The sequence below is a fragment of the Polypterus senegalus genome, chromosome 6 (genome assembly GCF_016835505.1).
Source record: "Polypterus senegalus isolate Bchr_013 chromosome 6, ASM1683550v1, whole genome shotgun sequence".
Taxonomy (NCBI): domain Eukaryota; kingdom Metazoa; phylum Chordata; class Cladistia; order Polypteriformes; family Polypteridae; genus Polypterus; species Polypterus senegalus.
Genome location: NC_053159.1, coordinates 71960343 through 71988054, shown reverse-complemented (window position 1 = coordinate 71988054; position 27712 = coordinate 71960343). Strand labels below are relative to the sequence as shown.

The 27712-nt window shown below is 37.7% G+C and overlaps 1 protein-coding gene across 2 annotated transcripts; it reads right to left on the bottom strand.

Annotated features, from left to right (window-relative positions):
- Positions 1 to 1425: 1425 nt before the first annotated feature.
- On the bottom strand, positions 1426 to 26361 carry pecr (peroxisomal trans-2-enoyl-CoA reductase). 2 transcript variants are annotated; one of them, XM_039756324.1, is made up of 9 exons: positions 26233 to 26361; positions 23707 to 23840; positions 21449 to 21614; positions 17502 to 17583; positions 13167 to 13263; positions 12671 to 12781; positions 11611 to 11722; positions 1821 to 1936; positions 1426 to 1593 (listed from the first exon to the last, which is right to left on the bottom strand). In XM_039756324.1, the coding sequence occupies exons 1-8, from the start codon at positions 26342 to 26344 to the stop codon at positions 1863 to 1865; spliced, it is 888 nt and encodes a 295-aa protein (XP_039612258.1). In that variant the 5' UTR covers positions 26345 to 26361; the 3' UTR covers positions 1426 to 1593; positions 1821 to 1862. The 2 variants fall into 2 exon arrangements, with proteins under 2 accessions (XP_039612258.1, XP_039612257.1); XM_039756323.1 differs by lacking the exon at positions 1426 to 1593 and having other exon boundaries at positions 1626 to 1936.
- Between the last annotated feature and the right edge of the window lie 1351 nt (positions 26362 to 27712).

Below are 27712 nucleotides of genomic sequence, written 5' to 3'. Positions count from 1 at the left end.
ATTTACACATTCATTTGGCCCTGTAGGTGTGTGCATGTATATGTACTGTGATGGACCTTTTAGAACAGTCAAGACAAGATCAGGCCATTAAGCCCAAAAAAGCTTGCCAGTCCTATCCGCTTAATGCTTCTAAAATAACATCAAGTCGAGTTTTAAAAGTCTTACTGTCTACCACGCTGCTTGGTAGCTTATTCCAAGTGTCTGTGATTCTCTGTGTAAAGAAAACTTCCTAATGTTTGTGCAAAATTTACCCTTAAAAAGTCTCCAACTGTGTCTCCATGTTCTTTGATGAACTCATTTTAAAATAACAGTCTCAATGCACTGTACTAATTCCCTTCATAATTTTAAACACTTCAATCATGTCACCTCTTAATCCTATTTTGCTTAAGCTGAAAAGGCTCAGCTTTTAAAAAAATCCTTATAATTCATCCCCTGTATCCCTGGAATCAGCCTAGTAGTTCTTCTCTGGACCTTTTCCATTGCTGCTATGTCCTTTTTGTAGTCTGGAGACCAATGAGGCCTCACCAGTGCATTATAAAGCTTGATTGAGCATAACCTCCTTGGACTTGTACTCCACACATCATGCTATGTAACCTCACATTCTGTTAGCCTTCTTAATGGCTTCTGAACACTGTTTGGAAGTTGACAGTGCCGAGTCAACTACAGAGTTGAACCGATCTTTTGCCAAGCCAGAAATGTTAAAAACTCAAAATCAAAGGACAAAAAGAAAGTTCAAAAGCCATTAGAAAAAACAATAAAAACAATTTGTGTTAAAATGGTTGAGAATCCAAACATGGATGACTAGATGGCACATAAATGTGACCATTTATGGGGTCGCCCCAATCATATCTCGTGATGCGCATTCTCTGAGAATTCTGGAAAGTTACCTCAGCAACAGTGGATGTCAAAATCTGAAAATGGCTCTACACTTTGGATTCAAGATGGTGTAGCAGAACGATGGTAAAAATTTCTGTTTCATATATCATATTTCTCAGGAAATAATAAGAGTACAAAATACATTTAAAAATCAAATTTCTTGTCTTCAGAAACCCCTGAATAGTTGCGAAGATGCCCAAAACATTGATTTTTCATTCCTCCACTGTTTTTAAGTACTATTTCTGTTAGGTAGAATGCCCAGAGGGACTGGGCGGTCTCATGGTCTGGAATCCCTACAGATTTTATTTTTTCTCCAGCCGTCTGGAGTTTTTTTGTTTTTCTGTCCCCTGGCCATTGAACCTTACTCTTATTCGATGTTAATGTTGATTTATTTTTATAATTATGTCTTTCATTTTTCTATTCTTTAATATGTAAAGCACTTTGAGCTACTGTTTGTATGAAAATGTGCTATATAAATAAATGTTGTTGTTGTTGTTATTTCTTGAAGACATTTTTTGCACCACACTTTGGGTATTTGGATTGTTTTGTTTTTTTTTTGCACCATAACTTGTTGTTTGTGTTCTCATAGTCCTAGTCCATCTTAGTTCATAACTATTGATGTTCCTGGATGACTGTAGATGCCAAGGCTGTGGACACCCAGGGCATCATACACACTCGTCAAAATTAGCCTCACCAGTTATGGAAGTAAAGGAGTACCTGAACAAAAATTCACAAGACAAGAAAACAAATACATTTACAAATAAATTTAATGAACATAAATCTATAGAAATCAAACATTTTAGTTAACTAGAAATTAGCTCAAAATTAATAGAAAAAAAACAACACTAGTGCACATTCTGAAGTGGATTCACGCTATTTGAGGATCTTAAAAATTGTAATCCATTATATATTCTTATTCTGAAGTTGCAAAATTTGAAATAGACCTGTTCTTGTTCAGTCAGTTCTTCCATGTTAATCTTTTTCTTCTAGTCTTTATTCATCATTTTTAAAAATGTATCCATATTTTCTCCTTCTGGTGGGCTTTGCCAGGCATTGTGATCTGCAGTAATATTGAAACAGAAAAAGTGTAAAAGGCAAACTCATTCCAATTCAGAGATTCATCTAACACTGTAGATGTTTTTTGACTGAAAACCACAATCTATTGCATATTTTACTTTGCCTAAAGTCTGACAGCAGTCATCTATCTATCTGCTCATATTCTGACCAATGTGATTCAATTCAGATTTACATGCAGCCAACATCTGGTGGCCACATGGGTTACAAGGCAAGGAACAGCCCTGGGCCTGAGCTGGATGCCAGGCAATCTCAGGGCACACTCGTACACATATACAGTACACACATTCATCCATGACAACTATGAGTCTCCAAAAGAAATATACCCATCTGTGATATGAGACAAGAAAACTGGAGTTCAGGAAAAAGAAATCACAAAGACAATGAAATGGCAAGTAGTTGAACTTAACCTCTAGCACCAAAGAGGCAGCAGTGCCAAGGTGCCTTCAGTCACTCATCATGTATTAGCAAGTTTCATTTTATATTCAAGCACTCAAGTATGACATATAGTATGCACAGTAACTGTAAAGAACAGGCTTCATGTGTTTTATTAGTTGCTATGAACTTACTGATCAGATTTTAATAAGAACATCACAGTTCAGTAAAAAACAAATTCAACAAAACCCCCCAAATATTAATATTTGAAGTTAATTTACATTAAGTCATATTTGACACTCAACAACCTTCCCCTGCCCAGTTCAAAGAGCTATGTGGAAAAAAAAACCCATTGCAAGACTAAGTCAACAAAAACTGAAAAACGGTTGTGTAGAGACCAGGGAAGCGATTTTTAGAACAGCATTAATGATTCCTTATTAGATTCTGAAAGAGCATCAGACATTTCCTCATAAAGAAAATTAGATTTTATTTCTAGCCTTAGATAATAGAAGACATCGCTTTCCCATTGCATTATGGAGGGTGGATTAGAATAGTTCCAGTTGAGTCAACATGCAAACAATGTACTGTAGAATAGCACTATGGATTGTTCATTGTGTAATCGTATCCTGTATCTGATGTAACTATAGATAGTATTATTAAAGTACATACACTGCAAAAAAATTAAGTGTAAGCAAGGGAAAAGTATTTGTATTATAAAGTTAAATCTTATTTTCCTGATTGTAAGAATTATTGACTTGTCAAAAAATTTGCATTTATGATTATTTAGCTTACTTTAAGAAATCTTGTGAAGTAAATTTTGCTTACCCCATTGGCAGATTTTGTTGTTAAATAAAAGCAAAAAAAAAAGCTTCCCATTAAAGTTTTTTGTCTAGTTTTTGCATATGCATTTTTTGCAGTGTAGCCATTGTATCGAAAGATGATTAGGGAATTTTGGGTGACTATATAACATAAAAAGTAGTGTGCTACTGAGGATTATATTTGAAGCATATTTGTTCAAAGTATACAAAAACATTATCAATACTAAGTTCTCTAAAAATCCAAACACCTAGTGATGTCTATGAATTAAATACTAAGTAAGCGAATGAGGGCTGTAACTCTGATATGACTATCATAAACTAAAGCTGCAGAAAAGACGTCCTTCTATTAACATTTTGTTTGATGCCTTCCATTATCTATATATATAATTCACTAAGGGCACGCAAGACACTGAGGGCATGCAAGACAGTGAGCGCAAGCAAGACAGAGCCCTGCCCTCCAACTCTAAGACAATGGGATACGCTCGACAGGGCCCTGCCCGCCAACTCTAGCCCTCCTACCGCGTCATGGGATACGCACGACAGAGCCACGCACGCCAACTGTAACCATCTTCCCGAGTCCAGCGTTGCTCTCGAGGCACACAACAACTCACCAAACGCAGCCTCAGTCGCTTTCGTCTGTGCAAAAGTCCACATGCACCTCTGAGCCACGTTGACTTTACACCGCACGCAAGACAGAGAGCCACGATCGCCAACTCACAGAGCCCCTCCCACCAACTCTAACTAAGGGCAAGCAAGACAGAGAGCGCACACAAGACAGCCAGCCAGCCACACCCACCAACTCTAAGACCATGGGATACGCACGCATTTAGTGTGTAAATGGATATAAATAATTACATGTAAATGATTCGCCAAAATCTGTTGTATGTAAACGATACCGTTTAAAACGTTATTGTTTTTTCATCAGAAAACCCGGTTTCCATGTCTACCTGTATTAGTTTAAATGGCACTTTTACCACTCGCAATAGGGCGGACGCACTGACTTATCGTGTCGACTGGGCAACACAGTGAATGCGGCGTCTATCTGTATATGTCTGTGTTTTCCGTAGCCTGTTACAAGAAGGTTCTCTCTCGACCATTGGCAGTGGTTTCGCTCCTTGCTATTTTCGTTATACTGCGACGGTGGTTTCCTAAGCCTTTGTTATACTGAATTCCTTTCTCACCGTTTTCCGTTCCTATTCTTACACCACCGTATGCTATGACAGGCTTCGGCTAGTACAGTACAGTATATTATCTTTAGACTGAAGAGTTTTCGTGTAACTATAATTCTGAAAAATCAAAAGTTATCTACTTCACTTTGACGTACAAGAAAATGTACTGAGAAAAGTGTGCTCCTATTCTAGTTAATTTTGGAACTGATCTGTGACTCCCTACTGTGACAGTATTAAGGTTATCACAGTGTACTTCTTTGCCATCTGAGATTACTGATAAACCTGAGAGTTAGTAGATGTGTTTCTTTGTTTGACTTTAGTGTACAGATGTAGGGCTTTGACTGCTGACGACAAACTTTGTATTTTCTGTATGAACTTAGGTGAAAGATAGCAGGGGTGGACAACTATTTTTTATGGGGGGAGGGGGCACTTGAGAGATCAAGCTTGCTGAGGACGACCAAACACATTCTGTCAACTGTTACATTATGGTAAACATGTTATATTACTGTTTTCACCATAATAAAATTAATATAGACCACATATTCACACATTTTGATTTATTGAACCATGGAACATACTCACACTATGCATGCTTTTTAACACAATGTACAATTCCCGATTGTGTAAAAAAAACAATAAAGAAATACATTTTACTGCATTAATCACTGATTCTCTGTGCCTATGACAACTTGGTGGGAATTATTAACTCTATTAACTCTCTATTCAATTGAAGTGTTCGATCAGCAATGCATCAGTCTGCAAGTCTAGAAGTTCAAGTTGTACCTCACTGGGGGCCACTGTCCACGTTCCATGCACATCACATGACATGTAGCCAGTCAGTTGTTCCACACTGGAGTCTCCTTAGGAAGCAACTTGAGCTCAAAAGAAGCACAATGCCTGAACAAATCTATAAGGAAAGCTTGTTCTATCACAGGGTGAAAGTGTTTAGGTAATTTGTAATTAAGGACCTTTTTGAAGAAAAGCTTCATATTTATAAGATTATGTTGCCTTACAAAATCACATGCAAAACTTTTCACTCTGGTTGAAACAATGGCTTTTCCAGGCATCTAAAATGAGCAACCTTTATAAAACAACTTGCTATTGCATTCAGTCAGTTCTTGTCATATTCAATACACTTACAGCAAACTGGACTCATTTGAAACCCAATGCGAGAAAGAAACTATGTTAAAAATGTAAAAGTGAGCAACTAAAGAGGATGATTACTTTCTTTTCAATTTAATACTGTAATTCTTATTAAAATAAACTGCATGTGAAAACACCAAAAATGCCTTAATACATCTTTTACACACACCCACACACTCACAATCAGAGAAGCAAAGAAGTGTCACTTTAATCTCAACTGGTTAGGAGGAGGTACGCCTAACAGAGAGGGAAGTGTCTATCTAAAAAAAACATTCTAACAGTGAGATCAGAGACTCAAGGTTATATTTCATAAAAAGGTGAGAATGATCAATCTCATATTTAACTCTTTGAGGGCTGAATATTTTTCCAAAAAACTCAGTTTTCTGAAAAGCACACAAAACAATGGTTTCACACATAAGTCAATATAAAACATCTGTTGCTATGTGCTGTGGCTGCTGTTGGCACATGTTGGGCATCTCTGGCGACAGTGGCTGCATTGGAGGGAACCTGAATGGTCAGCAGGAATAAATGGTGGAGTCAGCTGCCTGGCTATCTTTGCAGAGCAGGTGGGTGGCGGTGGTGGTCGCAGTGTGACGCAACCTGGTTTGTACCTCTTGTCATCATAAATGGTGGTCCTCCTAGGCAAACACTGCTGTAGGCACATCAGCTACATGAAAGTGTTCAGCACCACGATCACCTGGGGCCTCATGTATAAATGGTGCGTACGCACAGAAATGTTGTGTAAGAACTTTTCCACGTTCAAATCGCAATGTATAAAACCTACACTTGGCGTAAAGCCACGCACTTTTCCACGGTACCTCATGCCTTGTCGTACGCAAGTTCTCTGCTCAGTTTTGCAGACTGGCGGCACCCAGCGTCAAAGCAATGCTACTGTTCCTGTGTGGTTACTCCTTATTTTCCTGACGCGGCTTTATAAATACATTGAAACTAACCGCATATTGTTTATTAGTGTAATGCATCTGATTGTGATTAACTTATAACAATATAATGGTCCAGGGAATAGCCATAGTATTCCAAATACCATAACTGCTTTAGCATTGTTACTCTCACTGCACCTTCTTCTTCTTTTTCTTCTTTCAGCTGCTCCCTTTAAGGGTTACCACAGCAGATAATCATTTTCCATATTACTCTCACTGCACCACTCGGAGTATTTATATCACTGTATCTGAGTGTGAATCACAGCAGCAGCTGATTAGAAAGAAAATTATCGGTATACAGCTTCAAGCACACGCTACCTCAGCTACGGCAAAACGTTTCAAAGCCTTTCCTGTACGGACCTCGCGGTTCAGAAACAGTTTCATCCCAAGAACTTTAAATGAACTCAATCAATTGCTCCTTGTAGAACTGTTTGTACTTATAAGTACAATCACCCCACTGTAAACTTGCACTACAGTTATAATATCGCACAACCTGAGCCACTTTATAAAGCGTGTATTTACATATGATGACGATATCATTTTTAAGATGAAATGCAGCAAAATATGTTTATTATATTATACAGATAAAACTTTAACTGTGACTGTTGTGAAGGATAGAATAATTAAACATGTACTACGAACATATTTCAATGTTCCTTAAACGTTTTTAAGAATCACCGCTCTAAGCTTACAGATGGCTTAATGTCTATTACAGAGCTGATTGTGTGGCGATCAGTTACTTGGGCTACAGGGGCGGCCACGGCAATATACATTGAATATAAAACAGAAAGAGAAAATAACAACACAGCTAAATACGCAGCAACAAATTTCGGCTAAAGTTAAATGCTTGTGTCATGAGCACGAGGAGGCTATGCAGTGTCCGCAACAGACGTGGCCATCCACCGTGCATAAACTACCTTATTGACATTGGCGGCGAAGGAGCCACCGATTCTTCCTCTGCCCAGTGCCACTACAAGCCTAGAGCCGCCCATGAGTACTGCTGCAATAAATTATTTTATCAAAGGTCTCATACAATCACTGCGCCGTGAAACCCATGTTTAATAACGTGCTTTAACTCCTATCATCATGAAAATGATATCACATATACATCTCAGTATTTTAGTTATTCAGAGAGCTGTAATATCCAGTTGGAGGAAGAGAGCTGGTTTAAGAAGCAAGTAGTGATTCTCACACATAGAGCACATAGAAGATCACATAAAAAACAAAGCATTTGACGTGCTACTTTAATTACAATGTGATTTGAGGAACTGGTTAATTAAACGATTTTAAGATGAAGTTTATGATGTTCTACATTACTGACAAATTAAACTACATGATTAAAGTGTAAATATCAAGATTGAAGTTGACATTTTCGTGCTTTTTTCCCCACTGTGTGCCTTTTTTTTTCTCTGTACCCTAATAAGCTTTCATATGACACTCAGACAGTGGGCTACAACTCGCCTTTTCACAGCGACTTTGATATGTGACTTCTTTTTTATTTCCGGCACTGTGCGATTTTGTGAACATGAGTTTTCAAGTTTCTCCAACACGCTATGTCACTTGATCAACTTCCTTTTGTTGATTATACCATGGTTTAATTAAACAAATAAAATGTTTTTCCTTTGCCTCCACTTGGTATTCGCTGAAATTCTTATATATTCCCCCATGCTTTTCCCATTGTCTTTTCATAGAAGGCTGCGCTTAAGGGCGATTTATATTGATTTGCATATTCAAAGAGGTGTAATTCTGGGAGGAGTTGGGGCGTTACATAAAGCGCGTTCTCGAGCGTTACTTTTCAAGCTGATCGGGATTTATGTAGCAGAAGAACGTGGAAGTTGGAGTACGCACAGATTCCTGCATCTGGATTTTTCTGTGCGTAAGCACATTTCGGCTTTTGTGCTTACGCCATGTTATAGTGCGAGTTCTACACACGGCGTTATACATGAGGCTCCTGGAGACCAATCAGATGATGCTGGTACCTCATTTCTGTTTTTGATCTTCATCTCCAGATCACTTGCATCAAACCCAGAGTCCGATTCAATGAAATTACGTAAAACATCCATGGAGTATTTTGCTTTGCACATTCGCTTTGGTCTCTCGCCAGATGTCAGTGCCATTTTAGAGGTTGTTTGCTCTTCGCTACTCATGCACGTGTAGGGAATCGAGGTTAAATCAACAAAGCTATGTAACTTTATTTCTAGCAAAGAGAGTCGGACTAAAATGAAAGGGTGAGTTTTGTTGCAGTTTACAGCTGATTACCAACTTCTACTCTTGAATTTTAACAAAAGTTGACAGCAGCCCTGAAAGAGTTAAAACCATAACGGAGACTTGGAGACGTATCCAGCTAAAAGTAGTCAAGTAAACAGAAAAGGGACTTTACATATGAAGTGAATTTCAGTAAATGAGAAAGTTCAGTTTTATCATAAAGATGATGCTGGTTTCCACAAGAATGTCACCTGTTTGGTTCTACTGCATTTTTTTATAATAATGGAACCATTATGAAATTTCCTTGGTTTGGTTGGTTTCTGCTCTGTACATGAAGATCGTGCCAGCTTGAGAACTCCTCAATGAGGACATAATGATGTTACGTATGTTCTATAATTGACAATAGCACGTTTAGCCATGCAAATTAAATCTATATTGAAAGTTTATTTTTATTCTATGTGCAGTTTTTACACATGCTTAATGTTTGGATTTATTTGTTTTTTTGTAATACCAGTTTTTTATGCTCAGCAGAGTATCAGTGGTACTGGACCACAGATGAACTGCCAGCAACAGTGCTTAAAGTGACTTAGAATCTTAGACATCCTCTTTAATAAAAGCCCTGTGTGCGCCCAGGTGTCCGTGTGTGTGTCTTCTGCTGAAGTGCGCATGCGCGGGGCCACAACGCACATCGCACCGTGCCCCGCCCATGCGCACGGCACCTTGGTCGCACACACATTCGAAGCTGGGCACACAGTGAATGGCCTATCCACAGCAGCGCATAATAAGCAAATAAAGCACACACACTGGAAGAAGGGCACACAGTGAATGGCCTTGCCGCGGCAGCGCATGATAAGCAAATAAAAGACATCATTGCTGGGGAGATTGCTAATTAGGTAGTCGTGGCTGCGCACATAAAATCCGTTGCTGGGGAGATGCCACACGTACAATAATCAGCTACACACCAGCACAGATTAAAATACTTGCTGGGGAGACGACACAGTCACGATTATCAACTGCACGCCACACATTACATGAGTTGCTGTGGACACTCTGTTGATTGACCACTGCTGTGACAGAAAATTAAAGTCATATTACGGACATCAAAGCCAGTGTTACTGTCAGAGAAAATTACAGGCATTTTATGGAAATACAAACCAGTATTACTGCAAGAGAAATGTAAAGGCACACAATACACTGGCACATATTACAGCCACATACAAGCCAGTATTACTGTAAGAGAAAATATTACGGACATATCTACTAACAACATGCCACCCAAAAAAAAAGGACATGTCAAGTAGGACAAAAGACACAGACAATCAAATCCTATATAAGTAACATCTCCTGGAAGAACGGTCAGCTCAACAAGTAAACATCAACAAAAGAAAGGCTGAAAGACAAAAAAAAAAAATACGAACAAATAGATCAACTGAAGAAAAAGAAAATGAGCGTCAGAAAAACGCTAAAAGAGAGACACTCAGGAGAGCAAACCTTACAAAAAGTTGCCATTTACTTGCCAGACCCAGTATTCAGCCCCGGTCAGTTATATGTTGCATTATCAAGAGTTAGAAGTTTTCCAGATGTTGTTGTCAAGGTTGTAGATGGTCCTGAACAAGGCAAACTCTTGCCAAACTCAGACAGAATATTTACAAGAAATGTTGTCTATAATGAAATTTTATAGAAAAATTTCATGAGGTAAAAAAAATAGAAAATTTTTCCTAAATATCTTCTTCAGATTTTGTGTATTACAGATTGTTACAAAGGTTTACACTAAGGCAATATTAATTATACTTACTGTATTGTCATATGTTTCTATTTTATTTTTATTTTACTTTAGGCTTCTTGCAAAAATATTTTTGACAAAAAAAAAAAAATTAAGACAAGAAACAGAATGAGGTCAGGGTCCCTTGCCATTTAATATAGACTGTTCCTACTAATGTTTATGCACTACTGTTCTAGCGCCCGTTATTGTAACGGGCTTAATGTCTAGTGTAAGAATAAGTAATCACAGTGTGCAGGCAAATATCAAAAAAAATGGGCAACCTTTACATTGTAAAACAGTTCCCGGTCAATGCCAAAAAAAAAAAAAATCATTATACAAATACAAAAAAGCAAAAAAAAAAAAAAAGAAAAAGTACTAGAGTGATTTTCTCTACCTCTACAAAACAGGTAAACATGCAGTTATCTCTCATTTACATTTGTTGTGATCTAAGTACAGCTAACACCTACTTCAGTGTTATTAACAGTTATTTCATGATTGGAAAAACACATTCAAACAGTTTCTGTTGCTAATGGAAAAGCAGTACAATCAAAAATGTTTACAAAGAAATGAACACTGTGGATAGAAGCAGATAATCCAGGATACTGATAGCTGCATTTCGTATCAAGTATATGTAAGCTTTGAAAAATGGGCAAGCAACCATGGTAAGAAGCCACATTAAGCTAGTTTGATTGAAAATGGTAGACTGCCAACTCTATACATCAGTATGCTATAATACACAAATTTCTCACCTCTGGCCATATACATTTGCATTTTCAGTAATGAAAACTGCACATGCAATGGTGGAATGTGATTTGGCCAGATTAATTAGCCTTCACAGTGCTTTTGATAAATGGGCTTGTGTATTCATTCTTCATGCTTAAAATATACACTTCTCAGTTTCAGTATGAAATAAAATGTATCATTCCATCTTAATTTGGGTGTATTAATTCCTTTAGAAGTCAATGTTAATACAAATACTTAATTTCACCATTTTTTCTCCATAGTATTTTTGTTTCTGTAAGGGGTCTTTTTGGAGTCACTTGTATGCAAGTCCAGTCCATAGGTACAAAAGTAAAAATTACGCAAATGGATGAAAAGAATGGCTATATAAAGAGATGCCCACAGATATTGCGATGTTATTGCTGCCAGAGGCAGAGAACTACAGAAAACTGACCAAATAGAGTAAAAAAAGTTTAAATATTTAAAATGAATATTAAATTCCAAAATTTTTGAAACAGATCAAGGCATACCAGGTATTTCAAATAAAGCACTGTAGAGACTCTGGCCGGCATCTATCCTTAAGGTTGCACCAGAGATAAATGAGGCAGCAGGTGACAGCAGAAAGCAAACAGCTGGGGAAACCTAGACAGAGAAATGTTTAAATAAAATAAATAAATAAATAAAAAAAAAACAATGAGCTTCTTAGACAAAAAATAATGATATAGGCAAGTAAATGATTTTCTCAAACTTTGTATAGTAAATGAACTTTTGGTTATAGTAGTTAAAGAGCAGCACCCCAATACTTATCAAATCTGAATAACCTTGTGTTTTACTTTCTCGTAAACGGAGTATAGGGAAAGTATTGTAGTCATCCAAAAATTCAATGTTGAGATTTTGATGAATCTTGACATTTTAGACCTCCTTGACTTTCTCATATACAAAGTATAGGAAAAGTATTGGAATCCTCCAAAAATTCAATTTCAAAATTTTGATGAATCTCAAGTTTTAGATCTCCCTGAGTATGAAAATACCATTTTTGGAATTATGTCTATGTGTTTGTGTGTGTGTGTGTGTGTGCGTGTAAACACGATAACTTGAGTACACTTTCACTTAGGTCAACCAAGTTTTTTTTATACAACTATTAAGTACAAAACTTAGATTTCTATTAACTTTTGGGCGAAGTGGTACTTTACCTTTTATTCATGAGTCCGATTTATTCAACTTTACTTTTATAATAATTGTTCAATATATTATTAATTTGATTTGATATTGACAGTTCTTTAATGTACATAATATAAAAATATAATCATTTTCTTGTGGTTTATTCCTCAAATATCCATCCCCATATCTGAGTATACGAGAAAACCTAGAGAAGAACACTCTCGATTTTTTAACTTCAATGCGGGGACACTTTCATTTACATTTTACATTCACATTTCACATACATAATGCCACAAATTCACATTAGTCAAACTTCAAGCCCACACTTACACTAACAAATGTGTTACTGGCATATGGTAGGAAACAAACATGCTACTCTCCATTCATAAGTTGCCGGATGAAAAAAGAATACAAAGCATTTTCATATACCTCTTCTGGAACTCCTAGTCTCTTTGCAGGGATGAGATGAACAGCTTTTTTAAATATCGCTGTGCCAAGATCTTTATAATTCTCTACTGCGGTCTTTGAAACAATAGTACCCTGTCAATTCAACAATTTATACATGGGCATTATAACAACATGACACGTGATACAATTTACTGCATTTCAAGTATTTTTTGCTGAGCATTTAATAAAATATATGGATTGTTTAAAGGTAATCACCACAAACACAATTACATATAAATATTTTTTAATTCAAATATAAAGTCTGAACATATCTAAAATACCAAGGCAAAAATATTCAGTTTAGTTGTAATGATATTTCATATCTCATATAATTACAATAATTATCGTGAGATTTCAAAATATTTTACATTTTTAACATTTGCATATTTTATCAATAATGAATCCACCACCAAAATTTATGCCAAACCATAAAAGGTAAATCGATTCAATAATTAGTATTCCACAGTTTTTCACTAACCGGTGCAACAGCATTGACTCTCACTCCACTGGCTGCCCACTCTATAGCTAATGTCTTGGTCATGTTTTCCACACCAGCTCTAGCTGCTCCTGTGTGTCTAGAGGTTAGTTAACAAAGAAATAAAAATTATCAGTGAAACGCCTACTGACAAACTAGTATAATACTTTGAATCATCTGCTTTCCCTTGCTGTCAGGTGGCCACCTTTTATTTACAAATAGTAGACAATAAAATCTTTGTTCAACCACACGATGTATTACTTTTTATTATTTCTCACCTAAAGTGTTGACATGCATATCAGACTACAATACAATAAATAACAAAATCAGTTGCCTTAACATTATATCCTTGCATCTCAACTTGATGCTATGCCTTTAGTGTGCTTTGAATGGTGTTGGCTGTACAAAAAGGTTAGTTTCCCATCACACTATGCAACAGGCAATTTGACAGTTTAGCTGGAAGAATTTATGTTTGACTCTTCATTTTATTGTCTGTGGATAATGTCAATAATGTAAATTCTAAAAAGCAGCATTGAACTCATCTACTACAGACCTTTCAAAAAGTAAGTGCAACCCCATGAATATTTTTTAACATGTAGACATACCAAGATTTGATCTTTGTTTAAACAGTATCTAGAGATAAAGATGATGTATAGCAAGCAAAAAAAAAAGAACGAAAATGTGACTTTGAAATAAATCACTCAATAAAAAATGCCTGTATCATCAGGAAAGGAGGCAGGTGGCTGGGTATATGCCTCAATGAAGCGGGCAGCAGGCCTACACTCCAGTGTGGGGCTGAAGTTTGGGAGCTCCTTGGAACAACGTAGAGGAGATGGATTGGCCCTATCTTGCAGCATCTCCCTTCTGACACCGGCGTACTGGCAGAGGGAAACATCTGTGGTATTTGGAGGGGGGTCCTACAGAACCTGCAACTGTTGCGGGCTTATCCTATTAGGACCTTGCAGCATGAGGAGACCCCAGATTTCAGAGATAGGCACTGGGTTTCATAACTGTTCATTAACAAAGAAACCTGCCTGGGATTTTAACCTTGTTTTTACTGGTTTATTTATTGATTTTAATCTCTACCACAAAATTGTTTAATGGATTGTTTATTCATTGACTCTTTAATACAATACACTGTCTGAATTTTGATAAAAGCACTGAATGCTTTGCATGATTTCTTTGCTGACTGTGTGTGTCCTCTTGCCCAGCTCATCTAGGTTAACAACTATGGATAGTTCCAGGTTCAAGAGGATACTGAAAGCTACTAGGTAGCAGACCCAGATTGTCACATGGGAGCCTTAACAATTCAGTTCTAGAATTTTATTTACATTATGTTTCTAAACATATAATCCATCATAAGCATAAATATGATTATAACATTTATAATTTGTAAGTATGTAAATAGAAATATCAGCTGATATGTTAAGGGTTGGCAGACCTATTAACAGAACAAAACTGTAACATTTTTAAGCCTAGGGTAATTTTACTACATGTATTTTGCTACTAGGGAGGAGTGAATGTTTGCAAACTTCAACAAACTTCATGAAATGCATTGAGGTCAATGGGGAAGGAGGAACTGAACTAATTTTCAGTGGCTTATTATGGTGCATTTGTGTTTTAAGGGCTGGAGAGGCATCTGACAATTTTGTTGTACTGATTAGTGTGTTCAAATATGTGATATGAGCTGTGAGGTAGTAGTGGTAACCACTGTGTCATCATGCCTCAAACATCAAAAGATGCAAACAGAATGATAACCACTAACAAAATTCAAAAAATGGCCCCAAAATAGCAATAAGTAAAAAAATAAATAAATTATATACATACACTTACTGGCCAAAAAAAAAAGTCGCTCTAATATTTCATTGGACAGCCTTTAGCTTTGATTACGGCATGAATTCGCTGTGGCATTGTTTCGATAAGCTTCTGCAATGTCACAAGATTTAGTTCCATCCAAGATCTTGCATTGATGATGGTAGAGTCTGACCGTTGCGCAAAGCCTTCTCCAGCACATCCCAAAGATTCTTAATGGAGTTAAGGTCTGGACTCTTTGGTGGCCAATCCATGTGTGAAAATGGTCTCATGCTCCCTGAACCACTCTTTCACAATTTGCGCCCGATGAATCCTGGCATTGTCATCTTGGAATATGCCCGTGCCATCAGGGAAGAAAAAATCCATTGATGGAATAACCTGGTCATTCAGTATATTCAGGTAGTCAGCTGACCTCATTCTTGGAGCACATACTGTTGCTGAACCTAGACCTGACCAACTGCAGCAACCCCAGATAATAGCACTGCCCTCACAGGCTTGTACAGTAGGCACTAGGCATGATGGGTGCATCACTTCATCTGCCTCTCTTCTTACCCTGATGCGCCCATCACTCTGGAACCGGGTAAATCTGGATTCATTAGACCACATGACCTTCTTCCATTGCTCCAGAGTCAAATCTTTATGCTCCCTAGCAAATTGAAGCCTTTTTTTCTGGTTTGTCTCACTGATTAGTGGTTTTCTGACTGCTACACAGCTGTTCAGTCCCAATCCCTTGAGTTCCCTTCGCATTGTGCGTGTGGAAACACTCTATTAAACATAGACCTGAGTTCTACTGTTGTTTTTCTTCGATTTGATTTCACTAAATGTTTAAGTGATCGCCGATCGCGATCATTCAGGATTTTTTTCTGGCCACATTTCATCCTCGAAGACGATGGGTCCCCACTATCCTACCAGTTTTTAATAATGCGTTGGACAGTTCTTAACCCAATTTTAGTAGTTTCTGCAATCTCCTTAGATGTTTTCTCTGCTTGATATATGCCTTCTCAAACAGACTAACATCTTTTCCACAACCACGAGATGTGTCTTTTGACATCGTTGTTTAAGAAATGAGAAGCAACTCATTGCACCAGTTGGGGTTAAATAACGTGTTGCCAGCTGAAAGATGATCACCCATGCAGTAATTATCCAATAGGAGGCTCGTACCTATTTGCTTAGTTAAATCCAGGTGGTGACATTTTTTTTGGCCATATATATATGTTAAGGCTTGTTTTGGGCGCATGGCTAATTATGCATGCAAATTAACCATGCAGAGCTGGCTGGAAACTATTATTCTCCTAATATTCTCATTATGGGCAGCTAGTTTACCCCTCAAATGACAATACTGCAAGTCTTTCTTCTTCTACTTTTGTTTTTCAAATGCAAGCAGGCTAAAAGGCTAGAGTACTGATCGGGAGGTGACATCATGCATGTCTGGAGTAGTTCTGTAACAATCTTAAAATACATTGCATGAAAGTTCTATGCGTCAACTCACAAAGCATCATAGGGTGCTGGGGAATAAAATGCTCTCCTAAACTGCCTGCAGTGCAAATTTTGAGGAAAATATGCATCAAACAAGGTCACCAGCGAATACAACATATTCACTGCAAAAAGCTCTTTGGAGAATTTCATCAATCAATACTGTTTACTACATCAAATACTAATAGTAACAACAATTATAATGCTTTTTTCTTGTAAATGATTTAATTTATTGAATTAAATCATTTTAATTTTAACTTTACTATAATCTTCTAAAGAAAAGAGTGTTAGGAAAATGCATACTGTGATCATGATATTGGATTAAGTGGGTCCAGTTAACAGTTCACGTTGCAAGAAGGGTAGGCACACAGTACGGTACACCTGCCGACATGTGAAAGCAGATAATTTAGATTACTGCGCACTCTTAAGTAAAACTGCGTGCTTCTGCTCTGTAAGGGGTAAGCTCCAAAATGATGAAACTGAACTAAAACAAAACAACTGCAAAAACTGAAGAAAGACAAGTCCTTAAAATGTGATACTCGTACTATTCTTACTGAAGTATTCAGAGGGAAACTAACTTCATTTCAAAAGCAAGTTATTATGGATAGAAATACTGGTGGCCAAGTAGTCCAATTGTTAACAATGTTGCCTCATTTCAATAGGGACCTGCCTTAACCTGTGCTTGAAGTGTCTTCCGTGTCTGCACTGGGTTCTTCCACCACCCACAAGACATTCATGTTGGGCTCACTGTAAATTTACAGAGTAAGTGTGTAGGTTTTTGTTGGCTTTTGTTCCATTCAAGAGTAATTTATTCTTTTAACCAAAGGATGATTATTATATTGATATGTACATCACTGATCCTTTTTCTGGATAATATTTTTTTTAAAAATTGAATGAAAGGTAAATTAGGTAAATCCTCTGCAACATATAAACATGTTTCCATGCACTACTATACCTTAACTCCCTAGAGAAAGTTAAAGAAATAATTTATTCTGGTTGCTAATTTGTATCATCCTAGGCAATATTGTTCAATAAAAATTTAATTGGACTTACAACATTCCAGGAAATCCTTTAAATATGTCTGCTATAATATTCACAATGGCCCCCCCATTCTGCTTCATCCAGGCATTGTAAACTGAAAATTAAACACAATATAAGGATAAAAATAATGTTTATATCATTAACATTTGTGGCACTCAACAAGCAGCAAAGACAAGCAAACAGCTGTATGCCCTGTGGGTGAGACATTGCCAGGACAAAGATGCCAACAGGAAGACACTGGGCATGGGACAGATTTAATGGGTACCTTGCAAAAAGAAACCCAAATTGACAGATGGAGAATTTCTCTGTACACAAATGCAGAAATGCTGGAGCAGTTGGGAGTAGAAGGACCGTTCACTGTTGACCGTGCTCCAAAAGGAATCTTACAGAAATACCTTAGACAGAAAAAGAGGTTGTGATACAATGGAAGGAAGTCTACAATTCTTCTGCAGGATGCTAGAAGGCAGGCAATACAGCTAAAGTTTGCGCTCCCTGTCTCTCTGACTTGAAACAATATAAGGCCATGGAGGACTGGCATACAGTAACTCTGCCAGGCTAGAACAGCTGAGACTGTTTTGCCACTACAGGAGGACAGGCGGCCTGAAAATCAAAATGCTGGAAACCAAACCCTACTAAGGGTAAGCGAGGCTCCAGGGTGCAGAGATACCGGGATCACTAGGTGGGGTACTAGTCTAATGACCTAATTGAGGACTAGAATAGATCAAGTTCCGGTGGATTTTCATGTGAATATAATTAATTCTATATTTGCATTTTCCTTAGAATATTGGACGTGTTACCATACCAACAAAAAGACACATACAGATTAAACCATCATGAATAGAATGCAGAATTGCTAAAATTTCTGCATTTAAAGGCCAGTCTCACCAGATGCTGTGCCAAATAAAAGATTATCATCCCTCAGTAGTTTACCTTATTATCAAAATGCTCATAATAAAGCTAGCCTAATGTAATTATTTCTCTACCAATTTTGGCTTTTGTAAACCATGATATTTTATATGGTGTACAAAAAGGATCTATTCTAGGCTTGCTGTTATTTTAAATCTACATGCTGCCATTAGGCCAAATTATTTTAAAATACGAGGTGAACTACCACAGTTATACAGATGACACACAGGTTTACTTATCTATAACACCCGATGACTCTGACACTCTAGCCTCCCTGATAAATGCCTTACTTGCACTTCTGAATGGATGAGTAGCAATTTTCTCAAGCTAAATAATAAAAAAACACAAATCTTTGGGGTTGGCAAATATGGATATAGTGAAGGTCAAAGAAATAAACGTAGCATTAAAAGTCAAGGTGGAAGAAATCATCAACTCTGGCCTAATCTGATCTGATGTGATGTCTGTAATGTTTAGTTTTCACGGCCTAAGTATAGTCTGGGCATTTAAATACACATTCATCTTAAATGAAATTTATGTAATGCTTAAGTGTGATAAACAGTGCAGGTAAGGTATAAACACGGACCCACACATATGTTTCCTGCCAGTGTTCTTTAGTTTTTTAGGTTTTTTTTGTCAGAGCTCATTTTTTAAATATTGTGTGTCAGCTTAGAAATGTTATGGCATTATATACCTCCACCTACATTGAGAAGAATTTGGATACACAATAGAAGCCAAGAGTGGTGGAATTGTATTGTTAGCTGCTTTGATGGCTCCCAAGTTTTGAAAAACATTCGACTGATACAAACAACACTCGAATATACCTGCGCAACTGACCGTGCATTTCGTCCTTCATGATTGTTTAAAGTGTCATATGATGCACAAAAATGACACACTTGAGCTCCTTCCACGAGTGACTATCAAATCAGAGTTTAAATGAATTGAAATGGGATTCAGTACCACATATCAATGCAGTCTTGTAAAATCTCAGAAAAAAGGATACTATGTGTGTTTTACTTTGTCAGATATACAGAAAAATCTAAATCAGGTGTCATCAATGTGGTAGTGTAGATGCAGCGACCCATTTTCTGGGCATACAAAAATCAATGTTTTATCGATAGCGGTGTAATTTGTTTCACCTTTAATTTTATGCAACTTTTCACCTGTTTTGGTTGTAATTCGCGGCACGCTGTGTAATACAAAAGAATATGTTTCTTCAGGCTCATGCTAGCAAATTACTGTCCACCTCTTAACTGGGCTTTATTTCAGGATATTGGGATTTTGGCATTCTGGAATCTTATATTTTTCTAGGCGAGTGTTTCTTAAATTATGGGTTGCGGACGCATCTGAATTGGGTTGCCACATAAGTATGTAGTAAAATTAGCCAAGTCCATCGAAGTGTGAATTCTGTGTAGAAGGATATGCCACCACCCACTATTTAGCATACTATTGCGTCAGTTTATGAAACAATGCTGTTCACACATCATTAAGAGCTTTTGTTTCTGCAGCATGAAAATACTGCATAATAAACATTCCCCACCTTCCATCTCACTGTCTATTAAACAATCTGTCAGACAAAGACAGACAGCAAAAACACATATTAAGAAAGGGAGACACAGAAAGAAGTGACACAGGCAAGCTTTTGTGGGGAAGAGACTGCAACACTAGATTTAAATGTTGAAATGAAAACAATGGATGCAGCACAAGAATGTGACGATTTATAGGTTGTTATGAAGGGTGAGTGAATTGGGTGGAAGTATTTACAGGTATATACTGCAATGAGCTATGGTAAGTGTTATATGCTAAATGCAGTTTTGTTGGTCATGGACAGCTCCTCTCTGACTAACTGCCAGGTTGCCCGTTACAGCATGCAATGAATCTATATCTAGATTATGCCTTAAGTTTAATGGGCTTCGGCGAGGAAGAATTCCTTCTAGTCACGCTATTTTAAAGTGGTTTGTTAAATGCCCATATACTGGTGGTGTGAAGGATGTGTTTATTAGCTCACTGAGAATCATAAAAACAGCAGAAAATATGAAAAGGATGAAGTAATCAGTAGTCATGCAGCATGATGACAGTCAATAGTAAAACATTTCAAACTGGACTGTTGGCCCACATCTTCAGCAAGATTTATCCCATCATCCATATAAAATAAAAACAGTGCATACATTTTTTGAGAGTAATTTAGCTTTTTTTTTATTTAGTTAATTGTTAAATGGAAACTACGGTATGTTAAACTATTTTTAAACTCATTTTGAAAAACGTATTAATAATTGGAAATTATTTGGAAAATGTTAAATAAGCTGCCTTCAACAATTAATTTTTGAACTGCTTCATTCATAACTGGTACCATGAGTCAAGGGACTAAGATAGGCAATTTCAAAAATCATCATACCTTGCTCCGCACCCCAAGAATTTCTTTCTCTCTAATTTAGTAAAGCTTACACAAAACATTGCTACTGGTAGTGATATACCTCAGGAATCTATTTCTATTTTTTGAATGATAATTATTGTTTAACGTTCAAGCCCTTGGTGCTCTCTGTTTGGCTTTTGTCATTATTTGGCTCTATAAGACACCACTGCCATTATGACAATAATCCTCTGGGTCTCAGTATGGTAAAGATTTTCTAATTGGGGTCCTTAAATTAAAAGGTTTAAGAACCCCTGTTCTAGACTACTGGCCATCTCATGTGTTCAGGTTGGCAAGACAGCAGTCTACAGTAGGCTGGATAAAGTGCTCTACAGGAACATGGTTGACTTAGTTACTTAGTAGACAGATTATCACACTTTTAGGTCGTTTAATGCAGCAATATATTTCTCACTTTTGATTTTTGCTCAAGACTTAATCACATCATTGCCCATGTTGTCCTCAATTGAGCAGGGTTTTTTTTGGGGGTTCGGTCCTTTGTAGAAGGGCCATTGCTGTGATGGGCCCCTGGGCACATACCCAGAACACCCTGATGGTAAATCTGTCCATGGTTGTAGTTATTCAGACAGTTAGACTTGCACTTTTTTGCGACATGCCTTTTGTTTGTAGAGTCATAAAAGCTCCTTACCTTCTTTACAACAGTAGAAGGTGCCAGTGAGGTTGGTATCAATGACTGCATTCCAGCCCTTTGCCTTGATAAATTCAGCAGGACTGTAAAACTGCCCTCCACCATTGTTTACCAGGAAGTCCACTTTGTTATGAAGATGTAGGGTGGTGTCTATTAGTCCTTTCACCTGTACAGCACAAAAATATATTATTAAGTGACCAAACAAAATCCAGTTGTCTCTAAACTAAAAAAAGGATTAATTTGCCACAGTCCACGCATGACTTGTTGCCAAGTGGAATAGATATTATAATACACAAGTACTTCTTTAGGGTCAAGGAATTAATAATTCAACAGTGTATTATTCTGGAGCAAAATAACAAGACACAGTTTCTGTTCTGGAAGTTAATTCAGTTTAGATCATTTTTGCTCTAGAAAATAAACAAAACTAAAATCTAAGTGGAAGCCAACTGGAATCTCACACTGTAGTAACTTAAACTTTAGACTTGATGAAGTGACTGCTATAGTTATGAATTGCCAAAATGCATGACTTCCATTTCTCAGCTTACATCAAGTTAAGTTACATTTTAAAAACAATGGAAGGGAATGAGAAAATACAGACTGACCACTTTAAGAGGGCCTTTGCAACCAGAGTGTCATTTATAAAATATATGGTATGGTATTCCATTTTCCAGCATACACTGCACCATAATGTTTTGTATTAAACACTGACAGACATATGCATTAAATATTTCAAACTAAATGACTGTAGAAGATGACATTTAATTTCTGCCATCAATGAAACTAAAGATTCCAAGCTTTGAACTTTATTTGTATATTAATTAGCAAATGCCACATCTCATTTTCATGGTATAAAGGAGGCAAATGATAAAAAGAAACCAAAAACTCTTGAAGCAATTTAGAATATCATTTTTGGATACCACCCTAATGATTTTCTATCCTAACTTTTTTTTTCCTAAATGTGGCAACTCCTTTCTTGCATCTAATTTTGGGCTTGTCATCAAGCTAAATTAGCCTCCTACAAGCCTACTGCTTTTAACTAATATTTTCTATTGTTTTATGAAGAAACAAAACAGTCTTAACAGACCTAATGTTTTATTGCATTTTTTTGTCATTTTGGTGGAAAAAGTTTTGTATTTAAATATTTCACCGCTGAGTTGTGTTCTCCTTGCCTTGCCTACCAGGCAATACTTGAAAGGAATACTGAATGAGTCTGGATGCCACACCTAAATAGAATCAGAATCAGATTTATTGGTCAAGTATGCACACACACAAGGAATCTGACTCCGGTTTTGGCGACTCTCCAAGTATAACTTAGAGGGCTAATGCCCTGCCCTGTCACCAGACATGCCTATCGACATGCTTTTTATTTCCTGCTGCTTGTCAACTAAAACTTTTGGGCTGTTTCCTGATCATTGTTTAGGCTTAACGGGTTGAGTCCACTACAAAAGGCCTTGTCGTGTGCAAGTAGATATTAAAGTGAAATGTGGAATGGCCAGTCTAAAACAGTATGTAACAAAGAAAATAGAAAATAACTATCAAACAAGTCCACAGTCTATTACTGATTCATAACAGAATATTTTTAAAACTGATTTTTCTGATTTAGGGCTATGGGAGGCTTTAGCCTATAATGGCAGCATTGAAACCACCTTGGACAAGGTGACAGTATATCACAGGGCAAGAACATATATGGCCAAATCAAAGTTGCCAATTTACTTAACAAACAAATCTTTTTGGATGTGGAAGGAAACTCAGAGTGCTGAGGAAACTGCTGCAGGCACAACAGGAACATGCAAACAATCATGGGCAATGACCAGGCATAGAATTCAAACATTTGATCCATAATGCAGCAGTGCTGCACAACTGCACCACCACTCCCCCTTCTATTAACACATCTGTCTTTTTAAATGACCTGGTCCAGTTCCATGGCTGTAAATTGCTAGAAAATAACTATGCACCAGTAAGTACAAGTCCGGAAACAGACATTAACAGGATACTAGTTCAAACAAAATGCATAAAAAGATCAATGAATTTGAAGACACAAATATGTGAAAAACAGCAAGGGTCCACAGCTAAATACAACTTGAAAATGTACACAGAATGACAACAAAACCCAAAGCTGAACCACAACAAGAGTGCTGTGTAGCCACATCACTGCCTGCTGCTGTCTGAAAATCAAAACATTGAAAAGTAAGTACTTTAAATGTTCATTTTTCTCGCTGAAATCTTCATAAATCATGTTAAAACATAAAACATTTTACCTCCTCTTCATTGCGGATGTTGCACTGCACAGGAGTTACTTTTGCAGGACTTGATGGAGGAATTTTGACTGATAACTCCTCAGAAGCACGTGTTAACCTTTCTTTATTCCTTGAGGCAATTATGACACTGCAGCCTAATGCAAATTGACAGGAGACACAGAAGAGTACATTGGGTAAGCATTTATTCTTTTTAACTGATGCACTACTCTTACTGCAGTGTAATATTATCTTAGCCAGAATGTAACTTACATATATGTGTGGGACGTATAAATAAACAGTCATGTGCCGACCCACTGCAGAAATGCCTGTGACCCATAGTTTAAGAAGCACTGGTTTAGAAAAATTGGCAAATCCAAAGTGCTGTGTATGTCTGGGATATATTGACAATAAGCAGATCTGAGAGTCTTATGTGATCGTATTTAACACACCAGAAGGTTCAAAAGCAAACAATATTCATTTTCTGTTTTAACATGATATACTTTCTTATGATCGATGTAGGAACCTTTTGTCTGCATTTTTTTGCTTCAAGTTTCATTTTGTGAACTAGCAGCTAAACTGAAAATCTGCTTTATTAGCTTCATCCAGTCTTTATGTAATGTGATTGTTTTACTGGAAAAAATATTTGTGCAGACAATGTTGTTTACATCAGGCAGACAACACCCACACTGTGTGTGTGCATTAAAAAGTAAAAATGATGTGAAAAGATTTAAATGACTTTGAACATGGCACAAAACAGGGTCTCAGACAAGCTGGCAGGAGTTTGTCAGCACCAGTAACCTTGCTGGCCAATGTCACAGATGTATTAAGAATGTGCTACTATCCAAAAAATATCCACACCAACAAAGTTCAGTGGTTAGAAAACTACTGTTGAAGAAAAAGGCCAGTACTGAACGGATTTAATCTGTCAAGTAAGACGGATGGCTGGGAACAAGAGTGACACATTATTATGCACATATATATATAAACTATCTAATATATATATATATATATACACACAAGGGATGTTCAAAATGTTTCCGCACTTTTTTTTAACTCTTCTGTGAACATTATGCTCATTTGTGTCAAGGTAGGCTGCATTTCCTACGAAGACTCAGATCTTTTAGGGTCTGCAACACTATGCTGTGGATGTTTTATGAGTGTGTGGAGGCCAGTGCTATTTTTTTTTTTGCTGTGGCGTGCTTGCAGAGCAGCATGAAAATAGTAGGCATTAAGAGGCTAAAGAAACTAATTCAGAAGGCTGGCTCTGTGGTAGGAGTGAAACTGAACAACTTGGAAATTGTGACAGATCAGAGAATGTTGTCTATATTTCAGTTTATTATTGAAAATGCTAATCACCCACTTTATTGTGTTGTGGTTGGACAGACCTGCGTTTTCTGTAGTGGACTGACTTACATAAACTGCCCACTGAACATCACGGGAAACCCTTCCTCACCACAGCCATCAGACTCTCTAACTCCTTTTCTGATCAATCATCCACCCTATAAGTGGGTTCCCTTTTCTCTAATGAATATCCCATTACATTTTCATCAGCTTAAGATGTGTTAAGCAAGTAACTTATTATTTTCACTTAACGTGCAATATCATTATGTGAAATACTTCAAGCTCAGTATGCTATTACTTTATCTTTTATACTACGGGCTTTGTAAGATACTCACATGCATAAAATGTATTATATTTCATTACCGTGTGCCTGTAGAGCTTAGTAAATGATGATTTATTGTACTTTATTTTCATATTTATATTCCATTTATGTTTGTATTCCACATGCTTATTTTTTATATAAGTTCTTAGTGTTACTTGTGCCTTTGTCTATGTGTACAGTTGTAAAATAAATAATTTCCCTCGACTTTCCACCGTTAGCGTCCGAAAAAAAGGCTTTCGCAATTAGTTCACAGAGCTTTAGTCGCGCCATTAGATGTTGGGTTGAAAAAGGTAAGGCTTGCTGCGGCCCCTGATTAAAAACGCATTTTCTTTTCGGTGTGGTTAATTTGTGAGATGCTCAGTATGGATAATCATTCCCGTATAAATATTTTTTCCAGGCTGATCGGAACGTTTTAACGCTACATCCAACCCGTCGGGGAATCTACATGACCGATTGACTGGCGTGATTGACAGCTATACGAATTAAAGTGGGCGTTACCTTTCTTTTGCGTGATTGGTGTTTTGATGTCTGTCGGCTGAGCTATATTTGTAATACTTAAAACCTTTCTTTTATGAACACCCTGTTAAAACCGGGCATACTGTTACATTTCCGTTATTTCTCAGGACATCGGGGCGACTAGCCTGAAATCGGGATTGTTCCGGTCAAACTAGAACGTCTGGATGGTCTCAACTCCTTTTACTTCATCCATAGAAATGGTGTTAAGAAGTGGACACGTGGCAGAGAGAGCATGTTTTCCCCGGAGTTTTGTACACCTGCATTCCATGGGGCACAGGTATCTTCAAAACACCCCCTATCCTGACTGCTCACTTTCCTTGTAATTAACCGCGCAAAGAAGTGAATTTATTTTACGAACAAAAACACACCTAACGAGAGCAGTTCAGCAGCAATTGCCCGCCCGATGCCGGTTCCACCGCCAGTCACAATTGCCACTTTTTGATTGAAGAGCCCCTCTCTAAACACACTGCGGACTGCCATGTCTTCGCTCGTTTGTGGCGCTGTTGAAATGACGTCATCATAATGCGCGAACGAACCAACCAACTATTCCAAGTCCGTTCGTTACACGCATACACAAAACTGGGGTAAGGCGAGTAACATGTTTAAGGCTCTAAGCAGGAGAACGGTCCTAACTGGTTCAGAATTCGAAGAGTGATGCAGATAGGAGAGAAAGCATTTTGTAAATTTTCCCAAGTTACGAAACTACGCCTAACTTTATCAGGATTTAGGAGAGCTCATGTACGCGGTTCTAACTCACTATAGAAGGTACCCTTCAGGTAGTGATCTGGAAAGGCTGAATGTGTTGAAAACGCCAGACAGTGAACTCCTAAAAATACAGTATTTCGAATTTACAGAGAATTGAATGATATTCGTAACATTATCGTGTTCGTGTACATTACATGATCCATCAACGCGGAAAAGACATACTCAGCTTGCCAAAGCTAATGTTGTGATGATGTTATGCTTTTTGGCCACAAGGAAGAGGCAGCTTTGTGATGATTTGGGTATGTCACAACAAAGCATTTCTCGAATTTTACATTAAACTTTGAACATCCCTACAACACCTGAGGTAACACACCACTCCACGTGATGTAAGGTTAAAGCCAGCGGCATTCACGCAAGTCAGCCCACTCGTAACGGACCTTACACCCCAAGTGTGGGAAGCACCTGCGATATCAGTAGCAATTCGCTGGTGGTCATGGCTACAAATTATATAAAGTATAGCCAGCAATTACAACGAAGATAAGCTGGGATGGATTGTTGATTGACGGCGATGTGTCAGGTAAACTGAGTGCTATTGAAAGCATTTGCAAAGCTAAGCAGGCGATACGAGTGCAGCGCACAAAGGCAGAGTACAAAACCTTAACTGAGATCCAGTTAACATCATGTTTCGTTTGGTGTGTGAATGGGTCGAATTGGGCCACTTGCAACGCGAAGCGCACGAAATACATTTAGGCTTGAGGCGGTCATTCATCTGCTGTGAGTCTTGAAGTCAGTTAGTCAGTCATTGTCCAACCCGTTATATCCTAACACCAGGTCACGGGGGTCTGCTGGAGCCAATCCCAGCCAACACAGGGCGCAAGGCAAGAACAAGTCCCGGGCATGGTGCCAGCCCACCGCAGGGCACACACACACCAAGCACACACTAGGGACATTTTAGGATTCGCCAATGCACCTAACCTGCATGTCATTGGACTGTGGGAGGAAACTGGAGCACCCGGAGGAAACCCATGCAGACACGGGGAGAACATGCAAACTCCATGCAGGGAGGACCCGTGAAGTGAACCCAGGTCTCCCTACTGCGAGGGAGCAGTGCTACCATCGCGCCACCGTGTCGCCGTCTTGAAG